Here is a 19,623-nt window from a genome sequence, read left to right on the forward strand (position 1 = left end):
TCTCATTTCTCACAACAAAGACCGTAACTCATTAGAATTATGTTGATGAATTTACACCTAAAAAAGTTGCATCACTTTTTTTTAGAGGTGAACAATTTGCACTCTTATCCATGACAATCATGACTTTTGTTTCTTTGTGTTGTTTTTGTTTTTTTTTTTTTAAAGATACAGAGTCAGGTAGAGAATTGTCAGCTCTTTTTTTCCCCTTCTTTTACAGATGTTCATCATATAAAACACAAACTTATGGTGCAATTTTATGATGATTCAGGTTCTATTGTGAGCCACAAGAGATAACAAAGATAGCACAAGTATTGAAACTCCTTATCACATATCTTCCCTTCCAAAGAGATGATTTTGATAGAAAGTTTATATAAACCCAGTGCTTAAGAATAAACAGTGCTGTGTAGCAGGCAAGGCCAAAGGGTTGTAGTTAGAGAAGAAACAGAAACCAATTAAAGTGAGTTAATTGACAAGAGGCTACAGCCCCCATGCAGAAGACTGGCTGGAGAGGTGCAAAGTGGGGCTGGCAATTTCTTTCTTTGAGTTGCTATAAAAGCGACACTGTAATAAAAATCTTATCTCATGTCCCATACGCTCAGTGCAAGTCTTGCGAAGGATGTTGAAGTTCAGTGGGTCAAGTTCTGCGTAGAAAGGCCATTTGATTCTTAAGGGGTTTTTTTTGATAGGCTAGTAATGACACCATCCACAATAGAGAGTAAAGTACACTCTTTGTTGGTAAAAAATAAGAATTCCATGAGCAACATCCGAGTTTCATTTCTGAACAAAAGCAGAATATTTGGAATCAAATTAGAGGCTATGCCTCCCCTTCTAAGCATACATAATATTTGGGAATAAATACAAATTTAAATAATATTTGGTAAAGCTGACAATAATTATGATGGCCCAGCTTCAAAGGACTGTTGATCAGGTTGGCTTAGATATGTACCTAAAATATTTGAACACTGGCAACTTAGGCTATTTTTTAGGACAGAAATTCTTATGTGATAAGACTTTCTCATGACATTTGTGGCAGCTGCTGGCTGGAGCTGTGCTGGAAATACTTTTAAGCTGGCCTGTGGTCTGAGGATTTAGTGCATCCCTTTTCTGTCCTAACCAAAACAGCAGGGTAAATGCCCAGAGAAATGTAAAAAGTAATCTGTCAAAGGGAGAGATTTCTTCCTCACTACTACAGGCTCAAAGGGTTTTTTTTAAACCAGAAGAACCTCAGAGACACAAACCCTTCATATATGCACAACTGATTTTTAAATAACAACATCCTATAGATGGAATACTTAATCTTACTTGAAAGAAAAGATACTCAACAGAAAGACCTTCCCTTCACATTACTATCCATCATTTAGTTAAAGTATCAGTGAAGTTAAGTACATTTTAAATAATTCAAACAGATACCATTATCTTGGTCTCTGGGATGCTACTTCTCTATTTATTCAGAAAAGACAAAGAAGCAAGCAAGCAAAACAGAAGCACAATTTTCACAAAAATTGAAGAGTGCATCTAGACTCATCCCCAAAATAAGGCAGGTCAGCCAGTGCTGAGTTCTGCATGGCCATCAGCTGCTACCAGGATCTGAGCTAAAACTCCTGAGACTGCCATGGGGAGCTTAAGGGTAACACTATCAAAGGGACTCAAGTCCCATTAAAAATATCTGGTGTGTGGTATTCTAAGGATGGAATTTATGTAATTTAATTTAGCCACCTAACATTAGAAGTCCAGTTGTAGACTGCCATTCAAGCTTTCTCTAGTCGATGTAGAGCTTGAGGAATCTCTGGAAGGTGATTCATCTCAGGCTAAAATGCATGCCTGAGATCAGTGAGATGTTTTATTCTTCAGGAATGCCTATTTCTTTCAGTGGTGACAGAGAACACTAAACAACTAGCTTAGATTTGATGCAGCCTAAGCTAACTTTCACGTGGTTAAAATTAGGGAAAACAAATTCAGCCAAGAGTCTGAAGAGATGTAGGACTCCACCGAGGACCAAAGTAAATTCCAATATTGACCTACAGCCTCTAAGTCATTTGGAAAACAGTTGCCTTTTTGTTGACTATCTGAATATCTCAGCTGTACAAAGAAGGATAACATAATTTAAAAAAAAAACCAAAACCTGAGAAAAAAAAATCACAGACACTTTTTCCAGGGAAGAGGCTCAATCTTTTTTTTTTTTTTTTCTCTTTTGTGAGTTACTACTAAAATAAGACAATGCTTTGAGAAGACTTCACTGGTTGAAAAGCTGTTCAACACATGCATGAAATGAAACTTGTTTGACCATCCCTGTCTATCACAAACATAAACACAGAGACAGAGATGATTCACTTAAATGACTTCAACTTGACTGGTAATATCTTGACACATTTCACTGGGGAGGGTATAACTTACATAGCTCTTAAAAAGTAAGTTTAAAAAAAGGACACCGCAATGACTGTGGACTGAAGATTTATTAGAAAGATTCCCTAACCATCTCTTGGAAGTCAAATTTCCACGTTCTGTGTAAACTCAGTGAGAAATTGCCTTCTTGACATGATGCTCATTTATCTCTCCTCACTCTGTGTTCTTTGAGGGCTCCTTTTGCATCATTTGTTGGGTAGTATGAGGCCGATTTAAACATTTCTACATTTGTGCTGTTGCCAGAGACTATAGTGATTTAGTGAATCAGGCATGCATCATTCATGTTTGTTCCCTCTTTTCACTGCATATGATTTTAAGGAGAAATAAAATGCAAGAGGGAGCCAAGGGTACAACTTACCTCAGTAAATGCTTTTTAGGAGGGGTGCTTTCCATTGATGGATCAGGTTTTGAGAATTTGAGCTCGACTCAGTAATATTTAACATATACATTTTTATCTATGTTCAGAAAAAAAGGCTTTTGTTGTAGCATACTTGCCTGTGACATTTTATTCTCAAAATACAGGATGTAATACATTGTTGGTTAAGGACTTCCATGTAAGCAAAGCTTTAACTATTCATCGTTGTATATAACAGAAGTATGAAGGTATTTGAACAGGCAAATGCTTCTGTATATTACTAACAGTATTTCTAGGTCAGTAGTCTAACATTCAGATTTTAAATAATTACACTGAGAAGCTGGCAAAAAGCTTGTCTAGATTTTGTCCTGTACTCCCTTCCAACACTCCATTATACTCGGATAAAAACATAGTTTGTGATTGTAATTTTAGATCGTTTTCAATCAGTTCTTAGACTTCATAGATGAGGATCACATCAGAGCTTCCTTTGCCTTTCTGTACCTGGTGAACTGAGCATCAGGTAGTTTGCTTCTCTTTGGACCTTCGAGAAGAAAACTTAAAAATCAAAATACTAACTTTTCTAAGCAGGTTTTCGTCTTGGATGTTGTGGCAAAAATTCTCTGAAGAAGAATGTGGCGTTCTTTGCTAACATCAATTACATGCTATTCTCATTCAAAGTTGGGGGACTTTATGATCTATCCACCCTCTGTGCCCACAGATTCTTAAACTTTCTGCTTTAGCTAAAGAAGTATCCTTCAATAACGTCCATAAACAACTTCTGTTTCCAAATTCACGTATCTACTTGAGAGCAAAGATAGGTGACTGTCTCCTACATGTGTCTTCACCTGAACAGTGACGGCTGGGACATTTCAGTGTGTCAGAGTTATGACAGACATGCTCCTGGGTATAAATATAGACTATCCAGAAGAACACATATAGATTTAAACATATAGAGTAGTGCACTGTAGGTGTTAATAATAGAAGTGAGAGACTGCACATGTAAAACCCATACATCACTATCTGTACAATTAAAATCAACAGATCTGTAGTGCAGATCCCAGAAGATGTCATTTAAACACCTGAAAATGGAAGTCACCTCCCAACACTTTGGAGGGGGCTGTGGAGGTGATGTTCATCAACATGAGAGACGTGTCAAGAAACAGGCAGACCATGCCATCCTGTGGGCAGGGGTTGGGAAACCTTTCCCACGCAGTTCTGCTAACAAACCTCAATTTTCTTGACCTTTTAAATAGTCTACTCTGGCCTCTTGTGTAGAGCTGCCAACAGTACCAGACTAGATGGTACCTCCTAGTAATGAAAGGATAGTGTGTTATCACACAGCATCCTTTAACTTCCACTTTGCAGACATTCACTAATACTTATATCTTGGTGAGAAATTGAGCCCTTAGAAAAATACAGGCCTAGTTTTATTCCCCAGTTAATAGATTGCAGACAATTATGACCTGTGTACAGTCATGATTACACACTTCAAACATTACACTAGAGACAGCTTTGAGGTAAAAGAGAGCAACACAGCATCTTTCATGCCAAGATGAGAAGGTTTAGTTTGTTTTCATTTGTGACCAGAATACAGGTCCAACGGATCCCAGAGACAGAAACGTGACTCAAGGAGGTAATTAAAATATTTGTAATTTGGGGTCCCTGTGGGTACCTGAGGGTATCTTTCCTGAGGAGATGAGCATGAAGGTTCAGGTAGGCCTATGTTCAGCTGTGTATGTGTATATGTACACAGATGCATGTGTTCATGTAAGTGGTAAGCAATTCACTTGAAGAAAATGTAGACATATACTCTATTTAAAATGTTTTAGGATTTTGGCAGGATATGGCAATAAGACTTACCGGGCATTCTTCTGGATTGGCCATGGGAGGCCTGATGGTGTATTGTACAATTCCTAAAATAGGACTAAAGACCTATATTTAAGTAACTGAATCTCACAAACAGCATGTGACAAAGAGCTGTTGGCAGGAAATGAAAATGGTAGAGATAGGGGAAGTAGAACAGGAACGAGGGAATTGGATACCTTGGAATGTCTGGGGATCTGTCGCCGACATTGGCACTAGGTATCTGTTCATCCATACTCTTGTTTCCACATGGTTTTATGCTTCCGCTTATGGAAGGAACCGAAAGAGCAAAACCAGGACGGGTGACACTGAGCTAAAGCTAATAAAAAGAATTGAGAAGGAAAGAAGAGGGAAGTTTAACACGCCAGTTGGTGCCAACTCCCCCTCAAAGCTAGTGCACTGCATGAGCCTGATATCATCTTTTCACTTTGAGACTGTCTGTCTATCTGTGCTAGCAAATAAGATATATCTCAGCTTAATGCACAGCCTGCAACGAAGGGAGCGGATTAGGCCTCTGGAGATGATGACTAAGAAGTTAAAATTAAACTTTTTTTCAGTTGGGCTGCAATGACCTATTTATACAATTTCTTTCTTGATAGCTAGCTTTTTTTAACATTACAAGATGTACCTGGCCTCTCTCATCTCTCTCTAAACTGTCTCCCTGATGTCCTGATCACTCTCTGATCTATTTCTCTATCTGCTGGGTGGATGCTAATATGACATATCCAACCTCTAAAACAAACCATTTATTTTGAAACTTGGCTATGTCAGAGTATTTGATGCGTCAAACATTAAAATGAATGTATATTTGGATATTGGGTACATCATGTCTTGATATTAAATTATCTGCTGAAAAGTGGATTGATTTTTAAACTGGCAGGATATATGTATTGCTTCCTTGAATCTCTAGCACGAAGCTAGACGTGAGGGGAGACTAGGAAAGGTTCTCTATAAAACAGAGACAGAATTGCTCAAGGGCTATGAGTGTTTTCTTTATATTAATAAATTCTTTTTTGTGCTTAAGGAAAGAGATTCTGTCATTCTCTTCCATTATTATGTGACAATAATACATTAATCTTCTATGAGAGATACTTATCCTAGAGATAATATTTAATTAATGTGCAAAGAAGGAAGTTTAAGTGAAAAAGGTACTTTAAAAATCATATATATTTAATAACATTGGCATAGATATTTCAAAGTCCTTTTTTTCTTTTTGATATCTGGGCCATTTACATACATACATGCTGAAGCCTAACGCTGTCAGTATCTGAAGAAAAATGACAAACTGAGATATACTTTTAGAAAGATAGATTGGGTGTCCATTCATGGTTAAGACTGTGATTTTTTCTGCTTGACCTTTCCCTGCCACTGTTCACAGATCAACACATAGGAAAAGACATCACACAATTCTTTGCGATACTCTAGATTCAAACCAGAAGACAGAGAATCCTTCCTCTTACAGGACAACTCCTGTTCACTGTGCTACTTGGAAGCTTGTGGGTCTGCATGCAGAAGCCTATGGGTCTGCATCTGGCTGGTTATCACTGTAAATGTTGCATGAATACAACTCAGTTGTTTATCAAATGAGTCAATCAAGTACTTCCGCAATTTCCTCCTCCTCTTTATGTGAAAACTGCTTAGGGAAGACATTTTTCTATTTTCAAATTCTTCACAAGATATTGCTAAAATATCTGGCCTCCTCATCCTTTCAGATTTTGGAACAAATACTGGCTGCACTGCAAACATGGGACCCCCAGATTTCCTCTCCTCACCTGTATCTCTATGACATTCACGCACAGATGTCAAGACCACAGACCGACAAGAAAGCCATTGGTCTTCATTCATGCATGAAGACTTATGACTTCTAAGAAATTCCAAACCTTCCCAAAACAGCAGCAGTGCTCCACCAGTGAGTCAAGGACCTTAAATATTTAGTATTTTACATTAACTTCCACTTTTGGCAGAGTCATCTGGCTTTTTTCCCCTTTGCCTGAATAGCCCTTCTTCTTTTCTTTTTTCTGATATCAATGCCTGTTGAGCAGAAAGTAAAATTCTGACACTGGGAAAAAGCACTTGATATCTGCAGGATAAATGAGATAAAATCTAAATAAAAGTAAGCACTACACAAAGAACTATATATATATATTTTTTTTTTTTTTTTTTTCCAGAAATGATGAAGCACGTTTGGAAAGCCAACTCAGACAAATTCTCTGATTTGGTCCACTATTTCCTCTGTTTTCCTACAGCCTTTCTATACTCCAGTGTGCAGAGCATTCCCTTATAAGAAGCTCTGGAGAGCCTAAAGGAGAAATCCCAAATTAAGAGTAGTCTTGGATTCCACTCCAATGTGCATCTCATATAGCAGGATTTCCATCATCTCTGGTTGAACAATGATGTGTCCTCAAATTGTTCTCAACTTTGTCAACTCCTGAAGGCATGCAGTGTTGCAATATTCCTAAGCATGACACTTACAGTGTTTGGGAAACATCAGTAATATAGAAAGCACATTTATCAGCACCATCTACATGCACCAACTCTGTCCACTGCTTTGTTTATGTCATCTTAAAGAATTCTCAATGAACTTAGGAAAACTTCAGCCTTTGCCTTTAAGTTCCTCTGTGGTGTGGTTCCAAGGAATCTAAATGGCCACCTAATGCTCCTGGATGAAATCTATAATTACCAGATTTTCCAGGATAATAATGGTCAAACCTCTGTGCACAGCAGAGTTTGTTTCGAAGGGAAGGTCAAGGACTTGGAATGAATTCCCACAGTAACTGAAGGCACTCCTTGGTTTATCACCTCTGGCTTCACCACATTCTGATACAAAAGCTAAGCACTTTCTGTAATCTGCCTTTCTCTAATGCAAATATAAGTAATATGCATCTCTAAGAAATTCCCTCATAAATATTTTTAAATTCCAATAAAACCAAAACTTTAAAAGGAAAGCGAAGCAAACAAATTCCTAACAGACAAAACCAAATGCCCATATCAAACGTGCGACTCTATTCTACAAGCTTCTCCTGGGAGGAAGGCCAATCCGTGACAGTCACTAGTCATGTTTCTTAATGTGTTACTGGAAGGTGATAAGATATGATGATAAGGAGGGCAGTGTAACAACCTCTATAGAGCAGAAAGATTTCATTGACTGTGACGTATGTCACTGGTGATAACAATGAAAATTTGCCATGCTTATAGCCACCTCATGATGCCAAGATGAACATATTATAGGAGTGGTAGGTGCTTCTTTTAGTTACTAGTTAGCTTCCATGGAAATGGTAGTCAAGCTGAACTAGTAGTTAGTTTGGTTTTCTCCTCCATGCAAAAGTAATTAAGAAGGCAATGACAAAAGGACAGGTATGTCCTGTATTTCTGACATGAAATAATTAATTTAGATTAGTGAATAACATTTTCAAAAGTACCTAAATGCTTCAGGCTTTTAAGGCTCTCTTCAAAATATATTTACTCCACCTAGTACAGCGTGCTACCAAGACCCCAGAGCTAGTAACTAATGAGCTAGATCCTCTGTCACCTTGTTGAGAAGCAGAATTAATTAGTCCAGCCATAACACCATACTACCAAGGGTTTTGGCTTCTGGGATCTGTGCTGGTATGGCACTGAGACATGTAAATGTACTGTCTCTTGCAGTTTGCTTGCAATGCTCCGTTACAGTGTATAGACACACCTTCAAGCACTGAAAGTCATAACACTGACTGAAGGAAACTCAGGCTCTTACAGGTACACAAGTTGCTTTTGAAAATAAGACTTGGACACCTCTGAAAAAAATCTACAGCCGAGATACAGTACCTTGGGCAGAGATCCAGGCAAGAGGCTACAAATCCAAAGTGTGAAGTTTAGTACTCAAAGTAAGATTTGTTGCAAGATAGATGAAAGGAATTTCAGTGGCATTTCTGGACAGATGCTGATCATTTTCAGGCTGATAGAGATTTCAATACATAGTTACCCTTTCTTTGGTAAACCTGTTCAGAGACTTCAGTTGTGACCCAGTATGGGTCCAGTAAGGAAACATTCTGTACTCTTCTTAAATAATGGTGTTCCCCTTGCAGTTGCTATTTGCAACAAATATTATTTAACATAACAGCTCTTCTCTTGGTAGTTTTTTTTGAATAGCAGAGTCTCCTGTATTAGAGGTTTGACTTCAGCTCATCAGCTAGTCTGAACCAGTATTCATTTTCTTGGAGCTTTGGAGGAAAGTGGTAGTGCTTCTTCTCTAAAGCTGGTGTCTTTGTCCAAACAGGTTGTGAGCTGGTCATACTGTGTTTTTCCAAGATTTTTGCAATGGTTGATTCTTTGGGTAATTAATTTCTGAATCTTTTTTACCCTGCCCTTTTTCTTCTCCTGTGAGAAAATTAGATTCCCTCCATTAAATATGGTGCCACCACAGTGGTTCTAAACTTCTTGTGGTTATGAAGGACTAATTGAATATTACTTTTCTGTGTTGCAGATGGTAACTGTTCTAAATTTCACCACTGTTTTAAAAAATGTGGATATGGATTTCACAATTGTTCACAATTGTGGATATCCAAAATTTATGAGTGATCACTGTCTAAAATGGACAGAACAGACTAGCCAGCTCTTGTTTTGGTATAATTAGCCTTCGTCTCTGTGCCTGTCCATTTCAATGAAACTACCAATTTGCATGACCTGAGAGTTTGGTGCATACATTTTTACATTTATGCCGCTGTGGCTAAAATTGAGGTTAGATAAATAGTGCAGTAGAATAAAGACACAGTCAGCAAAAATACGTTAAAAGAATTATTTGTCTTTTGATTCAAATTCACATGGGAGGTAATTAAACAAACAGCCTCCTCGATGTTTAGCTGTGGGGAGAGGAAGCCAACGAAAAAAAAAATCTTCCCTTACAACTGACCTTTTCTCATAATATGTGCCCTTTTCTTCCTGCAAACCGCAAAACTACATGTATTCAGCCCAGTGAAACTTTGAGGGGGAAAACAGAGAGTCAGACTCCACCCAGCAGAAATTCAATATATTAATATGAAGATTAGTCAAAACAGATTCTCCTGGCAAAGGGTTTTCCAAGGAATGTTCTTAAATGCTAGTATTATTTGAGTGTTACAATCCCTCCCTCTAGCCTCTCCCTCAAAACGTGCCTCTTTTATTATCTCAGGCCTGTCATGAAATTTCCTTACTATATACCATTTTGATACCACCAACTCAGATTTCTGTCAATCTTAGCCCTGGGAAGACATTGTTAGAATTCACTATTTAAGCAATTATTGTCTAGATGTTTGTGAACACTGTTAGATGTGAGGGCTAGAGCATTAGTGGTTAGCAGGTATTAGAGCTGCATAGCTGAAACATTATGTAGCACTTGTGCGCTAACTAGTGTGATAACACTTGTTAAGAGAAAAGGCTAATAGACATCACGCACCTGGAGAACTCTATGAATTGCACATATTCAGAAAGACTTTGAGGAGTGTTACACATCATGTGGCTTTGGGCCTCCTAGAACTTCTGGGAGAGGTAAAAAAAAAACAAACAGAAAAACCCAACAAATGACCAACATCCTCCTTTTAAGCCCCCTGAAAAGGCCCACCTTGCATTCCCATTGATAGTAGCCAATTTTATTGGTTAGTGTAAAAAAAAAAAAAAACCTAGGTCACATGCCAGTCTCTGCGTATCTTCTTGGAGATGAATGCTAATTTGACAACGCTATCTTTGTACTTTGACCTGTAGCTGTCTGGAGATTCTTGCATCTGTGGTTTATGAGAACTGAAAGTTTTATAAGCAACTTTGCATATACATACTCATTTGATCATCACAGCATACTCTACCAGCAAGAAAAAGGAGGTACAATTGCAGCGTTGAACAAGGTGGTAAAAAAAGCTCAATGTATTAGTACCTTTATTTGTATCTAAACACAAAATTATACTATTGTCACTGAATATGTACTTCAGTGATTTAACAGAAACAGTGTAAATCCCTGTAAAGGTACACATTTCAATATTAGAATATCTTATTTCTATTTAGCCGAAACCTCCTCATAATCAGCTGAAATTGAAACAAAAAGTTAATAAACAAATACATAAATAATAAAATCGGTCTCTCCGCTCATTTTTTTCTCACTTGTTTAATGAACTGCATTAAAGTCTACCTTAGACTTAAAAATTGTATTTGCTTTTGGAGGGGAGATAGTCCCAACTGAATAGCATCAGAATAGACAGAAAATGCTACAGTGACCTTTCTCCACAACCTCCAAAAGCAGGCAATGGCCTTGTGTATGGGAACAGAGTGCTCCTAGCACAGTGGCCTATCCTATATTTTCCAGATTGTGGCCTCGGCCACTTTAACTCAAACAAGACAGATGCTACACGTAAAATTATAAACTCAGTTTGCAAGTAATGCTTCCCACACCGGAAAAAAGTAGTTACAGGAAATGGTGAAAATAACAGTACTTCCATGTACATATGTAATAGTTGAGAGGACAGAAATTCCCTTCTGAATGGAAGATACTTCAGCGCTTTCCAAGCCAGTCCACAATGAGGACAACGCTATTTTTTAAAATCCTATTGCCTGTTTTTATTGCACATGACATACTACATTGTACTGTACAGTGTGTGGTGATGAGAAATTCCCTGCTTATTTAATTGTGATCCTTCAACGAATTTGAAAGGGAGCGCTTTATTTCCATTTCTGTAATTTACTAGTTCTTTAGCTGATGATTTTATTAACCCTTGTATTTGAGAACTGATGCTTAACAAAAAAGAAGACGGAAAAAAAGGCCTTTGGCAGTATTGTGAAGGCCTGGAACTGAATAATGCACTTTAATAATGAGGGATAGAGCTATGGCTTTTGCTGATGGCTGTGACCGGCTCTGTGACCTGATTATGTCGCAGAGTGTCAGCAGCTGAGACACTACAAAAGGGAGCGCATCCCATCAAATCTATCTCCATTGTAATCACTCGCACTGCTGAGAGGCTTGTTAGGAGCAGGGAATCCATCAGGCCTCATTAGCACCATTTACCATCAAGAAGCTCAAAGAGCAAACGTGTACCCTCTCATCAGAATAATGAGAACCAAAGTACTCCTATTATCTAATTGGATCAACAATACCTCTCTCTCTATTTAGTTTCCTGAGCTACTTGTGGACTACAACTCTCAAAAATTATTTTTTTTTGTTAATTGTCAGGGTGGAGCTGTGCTCAAGGCTTTTCATATAGACAGAAGGTTTTCACATCCAAAGAGCAAGGCATGGGCACAATGAAGCCCAAGTTCCTCCAAGGGCATTTTTAGATACTACTGATGCATCCCGATTAAATTCACCATTCAATTAAAGTATGTACGGTACAATTACACCATGCTTACTTAGGTTTTCCTGTTAACCTATCAGGAAGCAGAATCTATTGCCCTCTTTAACCACATATCATTCATAACCATTCATAATGCCAGCTCTTATCATGCTACTTTTTCTAGTCTTTATGGTTAAATGTTATTTTGCAATTGCTGAATTAGGGCGTATTTTTCTCCTATTAGACTACTCCCATCTTTCCAAAGAGGAAATTAAACTTACTCAGGACTTATAGTTAAAATGTATTTGATCCTGTTGAAGTCAGGGGACTTAGACAAATGCAACTGAAGACAATTAAGCACTATGTTTTAGCCAAGTAGGAAGCTGGCTTTCATGTAGCATTTGTGGAAACCAAGCATCAACCTTGCTTCCATATTTCTGTGGTTCATCTCCTTACAAAGATTACGAAAACAGCCAAAATACTCATTTCATGTACTTAATAAATATAGTAAAACCCACTCAAAACTCCTAATGCTTTCTTTCATTTGCAATAACAGAGTGAAAAAGAGAAATGTCTGGTTGTTACATCTCTGAAGAAACCAAGAGCAGCAATGGCACTAAGATCCTCCTCCAAAGGCAGGCTGAAGCCGAGCGGGTAGACAGTTTCTCTTTGAAATCAGTGTGTCTACTGACAGGGTGGAATCTAGCAATTCTGCTACCCTGGCCTTTAAATTTAAGATATGAAAGCCGAGTCCTGCAAACACTTCCTGGAAAGTGCTGAGGGCAAACAGAATGTAAGCAGCATTACATGGGCCAATAGCTCTTCATAATATGCCTCTGAAAATGAAAATTTGATTTAGAGTCCTCTACCTGTACTATATCAAATTAATCAGGTGATCTAATCATATTATTCCAATGGATTAGGTCTCTTTGCTACAGCAGTCTTGGGGAGCTGTGGTATTATGGCTCTTATTGCCAACCAAAGCAAAAAAAATAAATAAATTATGATACCATAATTGTGAATTCAATAATTAAATTAATAACAAATACACTATATAAATGATTGTTAATATAGATAATGTTGTTACTGTGATTGTAAGAACTTCTAGACTATTGGGAATTAAGGCCATGCCACATGTCATTTAAAAGATCATTTCCCTAAATTTGCCATAGGATCTTAGGTTTGACCTATAGCTTAATGTCTCCAGGGATTACTGATCACCATATATTTAGCTAGACAGATGGACATTTACAAGTCCTGAATTTCTACAACAGAAGCAGCATATAATTACAAAGATTGCACATACAAACAGGCTGGTAAGCCATCCAGCCTTATATTTGCTGGAGTGAATTTTGGGTGTCACACTTGTGATTCTTTGAAAGGGGCAATTTTGAAAGGGCAGATTCTTAACATATGATGGAAATCTGGCTCCTTAACGAGTCCAAGCAGAAAATTCAGAAATGAAGTATCCTAAATTACTATTCACTTACGCTCCCAATTTTGAAGAAACGTACCTTTCAGTTTTTGCTCAGTTGCTATAATTTTATTAATTTGCAGGGAATGTAATTTAATTTCTGGAATGTAGTTTAACTACACTGAATAGTCCTGTTTTGTAGACTGATAGCTTCAGAAGTGTGCTCTAAGCAATATGGGTTTATGCTGAATATTATAAAAATGGGTGTTATATTACACACTTATTATCAATATCTATATTGTGGTGAGGTCTGCAGTACTGATTATAAACCAAGGAACATTTGTAAAAACAAGTAATAAAAAGACAGCCCTTATTTAAAAGAGCTAGGCAAACAGATAGATTCTGTGATTTTATCCAACAATAGGGAAGATTCTTCCTTTCTATTCTCTTTTTCTGCAACCTGTGGAATTATTGGACTTTACATTATGTGTGGAATAAACAAGACTCAGCCTGAGGGAATCCATAGTTTCATTCAGTGATATCTTCACAGTAGTATTTTTTTTAAACATACAATGAATGGCCACAATTAGCTTTTGCTTTCTGTGGAGAATGTGTAAAGTGAAAACTATCGAAAAACTAGCCTGGGTTTATATCTTCAGCTCTTACAATGAACATCTTTGGTGCCAAGTGCCTCATGTGAGTGGTGATTGTGAACCATTTCTGGAGCACAGATAGAAGCTAGCAGGCTTCTAGGTTGGAGCTGATCTGACTATGAGTTATAGGTATTATAACCAACTTTTCTTCCAAACCAATACCCCATCCCTCCAGAAATCTTAATAGGCTTTTGAGAGCCTCCATTTAAAGCTGGCTGCATAAAATGATCCTTTGATGAAAAGGGATTGAAACAAGGGTTAAAGTAGACATTGAAAGGTTATTGTAGAGGGCACATTGTTCATACAATCCTCCTTTAATATGTGTGGTGTGCACCTGCGATAAGATGATTCATTAGATAAGGCCTCACTTTGACAAGCTCCATCGTTCAACCCTCGGGGTAGTGATGGAACAATTCTGCACCCACCCAGTAAATATAACAAGGTCAGCATTTTTTTTTTCTGGGACTTGGATGGTGATAGTGAATCTTAGGATGCATCTTTGTTTATGTGTTATGTTAAAAAAAAAAAAAAAAGTGGGGCTCCTATAAAGTATTGTCTTTTATTTTTTATGGGCCAAAATAAAAAATGTCACCCCTGTTCCAATTAAAATCACGGTGACTGAAAATTACCAGGAAAAAAACCTGCTTTTCATGTTTTTTTTTTTTTCCCTGTAGTAAACAGTAAAAGCAGAAACTAAACTTCAGATTCACATTTCATCCAAGCTGCATCATTTCCATAAATGTTTACCAGGGCCTAACATCCACATAAGCACTGTGGATATCACCATACACCCAATTCATAGCATTTAGAATAATGACATTCAAATTACTCAGCTACCAGGTCCAGCTATAAGTTATACTGACAGATTTGTTGCACTGACTTTATGTGAAACAAGTAGTTGTGTTAATTTTTGTCCTAGTAAATGCAATAAAGAATGACAGTGGCCACAACCTGAAAGCTACTTAAGCATGCTGCATCAATGGAATTATTTATATATATATGGATTCAGATGCATACCTCTCTGCATCGTATTAAGACCGAAACTCAAACAGTTTGCAATAAATAAAGAGTTCCCAAATGTAGATAATGCCCAATCTCTCTTAGACACACCATAAGCATTGTCCAAGTTTCTGTTTGGAAAATTTTCTTTACAGCAAAAGTTTCTTACAAATTTGCATTACAGAGCAGCGGATTCATTGCAAATTGCTTACCTTAGTTAATCAGAAAATAAGTAAGCCACCTAGTTAAACCCATCCCAGATACTTCATTACAATTTAAGTTGTGTTCCTTCACTTAAAACATTTAACACCTTTTTAGAAATGAACTAATACAGAAAAGCTACAATTTGCAAAAAAAGTGTAGACTTAATAGAACAGTAGCGCTTTAACATAGTTGTCTGTTATTACCCATACATAAGTGGAAGAAGACAGCTGGTATGTTTGTTAAGAATCACAGGGTTGCTGGACTTTTAAAATACCATATTATTGCACTATTGTGATCTTTTCAAAAGGTTGAATTAAAATAAAACAAACCTTAAGCCTTTTCTGTCTTGGAAACACTTTCTAACAGCTCCTAACTTCCTCCCAGTTCGCAGACTTTCCATTTCTTACCTTGTCTGGCAAATCAATATTTATTTATCTTCAATATGTGCACTTTTAAATTGCTGTCATACAAGCGGAACTCATTTTTGTCCTAGGATGAGCCTGCCATCAGAATTCACTGTTTGCTCCATCTTCTACTCACCTGTCCTTGTGCATTAGTGACGAGTTGACCTGTGACCCCCTGAAGACTGGAGAGGGCATTGCCAAAGGCCTGGGAGCTTGCTATTGAGCCCATGGCTGCTGCTGCGGCAGCCGCTGCTGCTTGACTTGCTAGCGGATTATTAACCAGCTGAAAAAAGAAAGAAAAGATCAGGGTAAAACCCCCAACAAACACAGAAACGCAGAGTGCTAACTGGACAACATAAAAGCCATTGTGCTAGTGTGGGTAAAAAACTGTCTACTCCGAGAGCTTGAGTAGTTTTGAGAGGTTCTTATTTCTGAGGCTTTGGTGTCTTTGACAGTGAATAGTTTTAAAAAAGCCAGAGGAAATTCCATGTTAGTACTGAAGAATAAAACTCTCTTTTTATACCCTTTATTCTCTTTTCTTTTTTAAGTTATGCTTGATGTGTTTCTTTAGGTTCAATGTGCTAATACAGCAGATGTAGCAGCCTAGTCCTGCTGTAAACAGCAATCAGTGAAAGATTAGCATTTGATTTGAATGGGAGTGGGATATTTACTTGGAGATATTCAGAACAGAGACTATTTTACTAATGACCCCAGAAATAAGAAAAATCTGCAGATCCTTTTATAACCTTAAAGAATTGGTCTCAACATTAGATAAATCACAGCAGAGGACTCAACCCTGTGATAAAGCTCACAAGCAATCAACTAAAAATTCAAAATTCATTTGCAAAATATGAAACTAAGCAACTTACTGCTTCTCAACTGCGAATGATTAATTGCAGGACTCATAAATTTTAAGGAAGTGAGTTGTACTGCCCGTTTCAGTTGGTTCTACCCGGGTGCTCCATATAAAGCATGGAGCACAGTCATGGCTTTCACCTTAGGAGACTATGGGAATCTCACAGAGGAACACTTCTATCAACACTTGGGTTTATCAAACATACAAAATATGTGTTCCTCTGTCAGAATCAAATGTTCTATGGGAGGTGGCTTGCTCCCTGGATTATTGTGAAGTTTATGTTTTCTCACCCTTTTCTGAGAATGGACAAACTCTGAACAAAGCACACAGGGATGACAGTAAAAAAAAAAAAAAAAAAGTTTTAAAAAAATGTTGGGAACCATCACCACTGGGACAGTTGTCCTGAGAACAATCAAACTGAGCTCAACAGGCTGAAAATGTATTTTAGAGTAGGTTTGCCCCCGAGGAATCATTGCATTTTAGCAGAACTTGCAAAATGTATATTAGCAGGGTAAAGTAGCCAGAAGGTTGAGGGAGAAAAAAGTCTGGGGACAGCAAAGAGGTTATTTCTTAGGCTGATGTGAAAATGCTGAAGTTAACTCAGAAAAGCTTAATGTTTGAGCTGAAATTAGTAGGAGTTCTAAGTCCTTAGATGATGAGTAAATTATCAATACTAGTGAAATGGAGAATCACAGACACCAGTAAGGGATGCACTCCACAGACAGGCTCTGCTTCAAAATAGGTTATAAAAAATTAATCAGTGATTAGTAGATGATTTAAGCATGTTACAGATATGAGTAGTGTGTATGTTATAGATGTTTAGAAGCCCATCAGTAGAAGATGTCAGATATGGTTATAATCTATGCTTATAAGAAACCGACTTGTCTGTTGGACATGGGAAACCTACAACAATTGATTGGTCATACATTAAAACATCTATTAATCATTCATTAGCCCTTCATGAAGTATTTATAAATGGAACCTTGATATAAAGTGTTGCCTAAAGGGGCACCTTGGGCACATCCAATCCCTCCAGAAATTGTAAAGTAAATAACTAAATAAAGATTAGTAGCAATGCTGGACAGAAAAGATGACATTGTTGGAGGAAATATTTTGATTTGGAAAAAATTGTTATATGAATCTCCAAAACCAGTCTGCAGCATCCCATGGCTAGAAAATCAAGCAGGAATAAAACACAAAGGGGGAAACTGCACTGACTGCTTGACTAGCAGTCCTGATGAGCTGTGAAGAGAGCAGAGATGGGCACAAGGACCAAAGTGAAGTTCAGTACCTGGATGGGGGGTGCAAATAATTCCACTGACTGCACAAGGTGTGAGCCCAAATGTAGTTGCATGCACTCCTCAGTGAGTTGGGTGGTAGTGCCTGAGCACAGCTGTTTAATGCCAGATAACAGTGTAAATAAACTTGTCAATTTTCTGCTCAGAACTGTGACATTTCTTTATTGTCCAGATGAGAAGCTGGTAAACCCGGCCTTTCTCCACAGCACTTCATGGGCAGCACTAGGACTTGGAGTAATTCACTTGTAGCTGTTAATACTTGGAGAAGAAAGGGGCAGCATCAAAAACTTTCAGAAAAGGCTTTCTACGATCTTATTAGAAATCCACAAATTCCTGCACCTATGAGCCTACAGCATCTGACCACAGGTATAAATGATAATCTTTGTGTGGCTACCTGACATCAGCTAAGAAACTACACTAGCTGCTATAGTTTATGGCTTCAGTTGCATATAGGAACAGTTACTTGGGGAGCATAAGTAAGATGGTGAATCTAGAAACTACAAAGGGTTAAAACCTTCTAAAAATCAGACTATCACTTCCTAGAATCTCCTTTCCATTTTTCTTGTTCCAGTTTACAAAAACTGTACATTTTCAAATACAACAATAAAATTTAATTACAACAAACCCTGGAGACACTCAGGATTGCTTTTAGTTGCATCACAGAGATAAGCTACTTATTAAAAATGATGGCAGAGGCAATGATATGCATAGGTACCCTGGGTAGTACCATGTTCCAGGAAAAATCACACTGAATGGGCCAACTCATAGGGTAAGGGACTTCCAAGTGCATATAAAAATATCCCTATCTATTCACAAGTCTGATTAAAAATCAGAAGATGCATTTTTCTTTGAGCACTTTGGGAAGCTGTTGACTGCAAGTTACACTCTGTTAAACTGACCCCTTTTATATCATGTGCAAATTGGAGATGAAGAAATACACCTCATTTCCTTATGTCTGGACACCAAGGTAACTTCCAACATATTATATCTTGTTTTTATTTTAAAAATAAAATCTCTGACTTCAGAGATTTATGCCATTTCTCAGTGCAGGTTGGATCCCTGAGAGCAATTATTAGAAATATTAGAAATAAATTATGAAAGATCCCACAAAGAGCTCTTCCCATTTTGTTTTTGTATTTAAATAATGATTTAATTTGGAAGGCTGAGACATTTGGAGCTGTCAATTCCAGTGCCCAAATTTCTGCTCCCACTCAAACCACCAGTCATTACAGCAGGTAATAGCGATCTTAGTTTAAAGCGACAGGCCAGCCCTCTCAAGGATGCCTCCGCTAATGACATGATTATATGAGGAAGCAAACTTTATGAGGAAGAATCTTGTAATAACTGAGTAGCTTCAGTACATTTTTCTGACTTTCCAAAGCTGAACTTTTAAAGGAAAAGCATATGAAAGTTGTTCTGCTCTAATTCAGTGTAAAGCAGGAGCTGTTCCACTGCTGCTAACAGATCTCACACAAACCAAACTAACCTGTAAAATGATGGGGGATGAAAGGGGCACTACTTATAAGATCCTAAAACTGTGACATGTGAAGTGAGAGTTTCTAGGGTTAAGAAAGAGTCTTCAAAAAGAACAATTTCCAGAAAAGTGTGGTAGAATCAATGCTGCAAGCAGCTTTCTTGAGAACCACAAATACTTTTCCTTCTGGAAGAATACCCTCTTCCTCTCTTTTTTCCCAAAGCTAACTTAGTATCTCAATGAACTTGCTGTGAGAAACTGATCGAGCATTCATGTATTGTTGAATACAAGATAGGATTTGATAGCCTACACAGTAATTTTACTTTTCTCTATAAAGGGTATATCCTACTGAACTTTCATTCCCCTGGTCTGGAAATCAAAGAGCCAGTTTTACTCATTACAATATCACTCTTCAACGAGTAAAAGGAAAAA

At 37.6% G+C, this 19,623-nt stretch overlaps 1 protein-coding gene across 2 annotated transcripts in view; it reads right to left on the reverse strand.

Moving 5' to 3' along the window:
* The window catches only part of POU6F2 (POU class 6 homeobox 2), a 318,720-nt gene that overhangs the window by 47,272 nt on the left and 251,825 nt on the right, over positions 1-19,623 (reverse strand). For both annotated transcript variants that reach the window (XM_074843482.1, XM_074843472.1), the window contains one exon: positions 15,700-15,846. In XM_074843482.1, coding sequence (XP_074699583.1) covers positions 15,700-15,846 — 147 coding nt within the window. The remainder of the gene's footprint in view (positions 1-15,699; positions 15,847-19,623) is intronic.

The sequence above is a fragment of the Strix aluco genome, chromosome 1 (genome assembly GCF_031877795.1).
Source record: "Strix aluco isolate bStrAlu1 chromosome 1, bStrAlu1.hap1, whole genome shotgun sequence".
In the NCBI taxonomy this organism is placed as follows: Eukaryota; Metazoa; Chordata; class Aves; order Strigiformes; family Strigidae; genus Strix; species Strix aluco.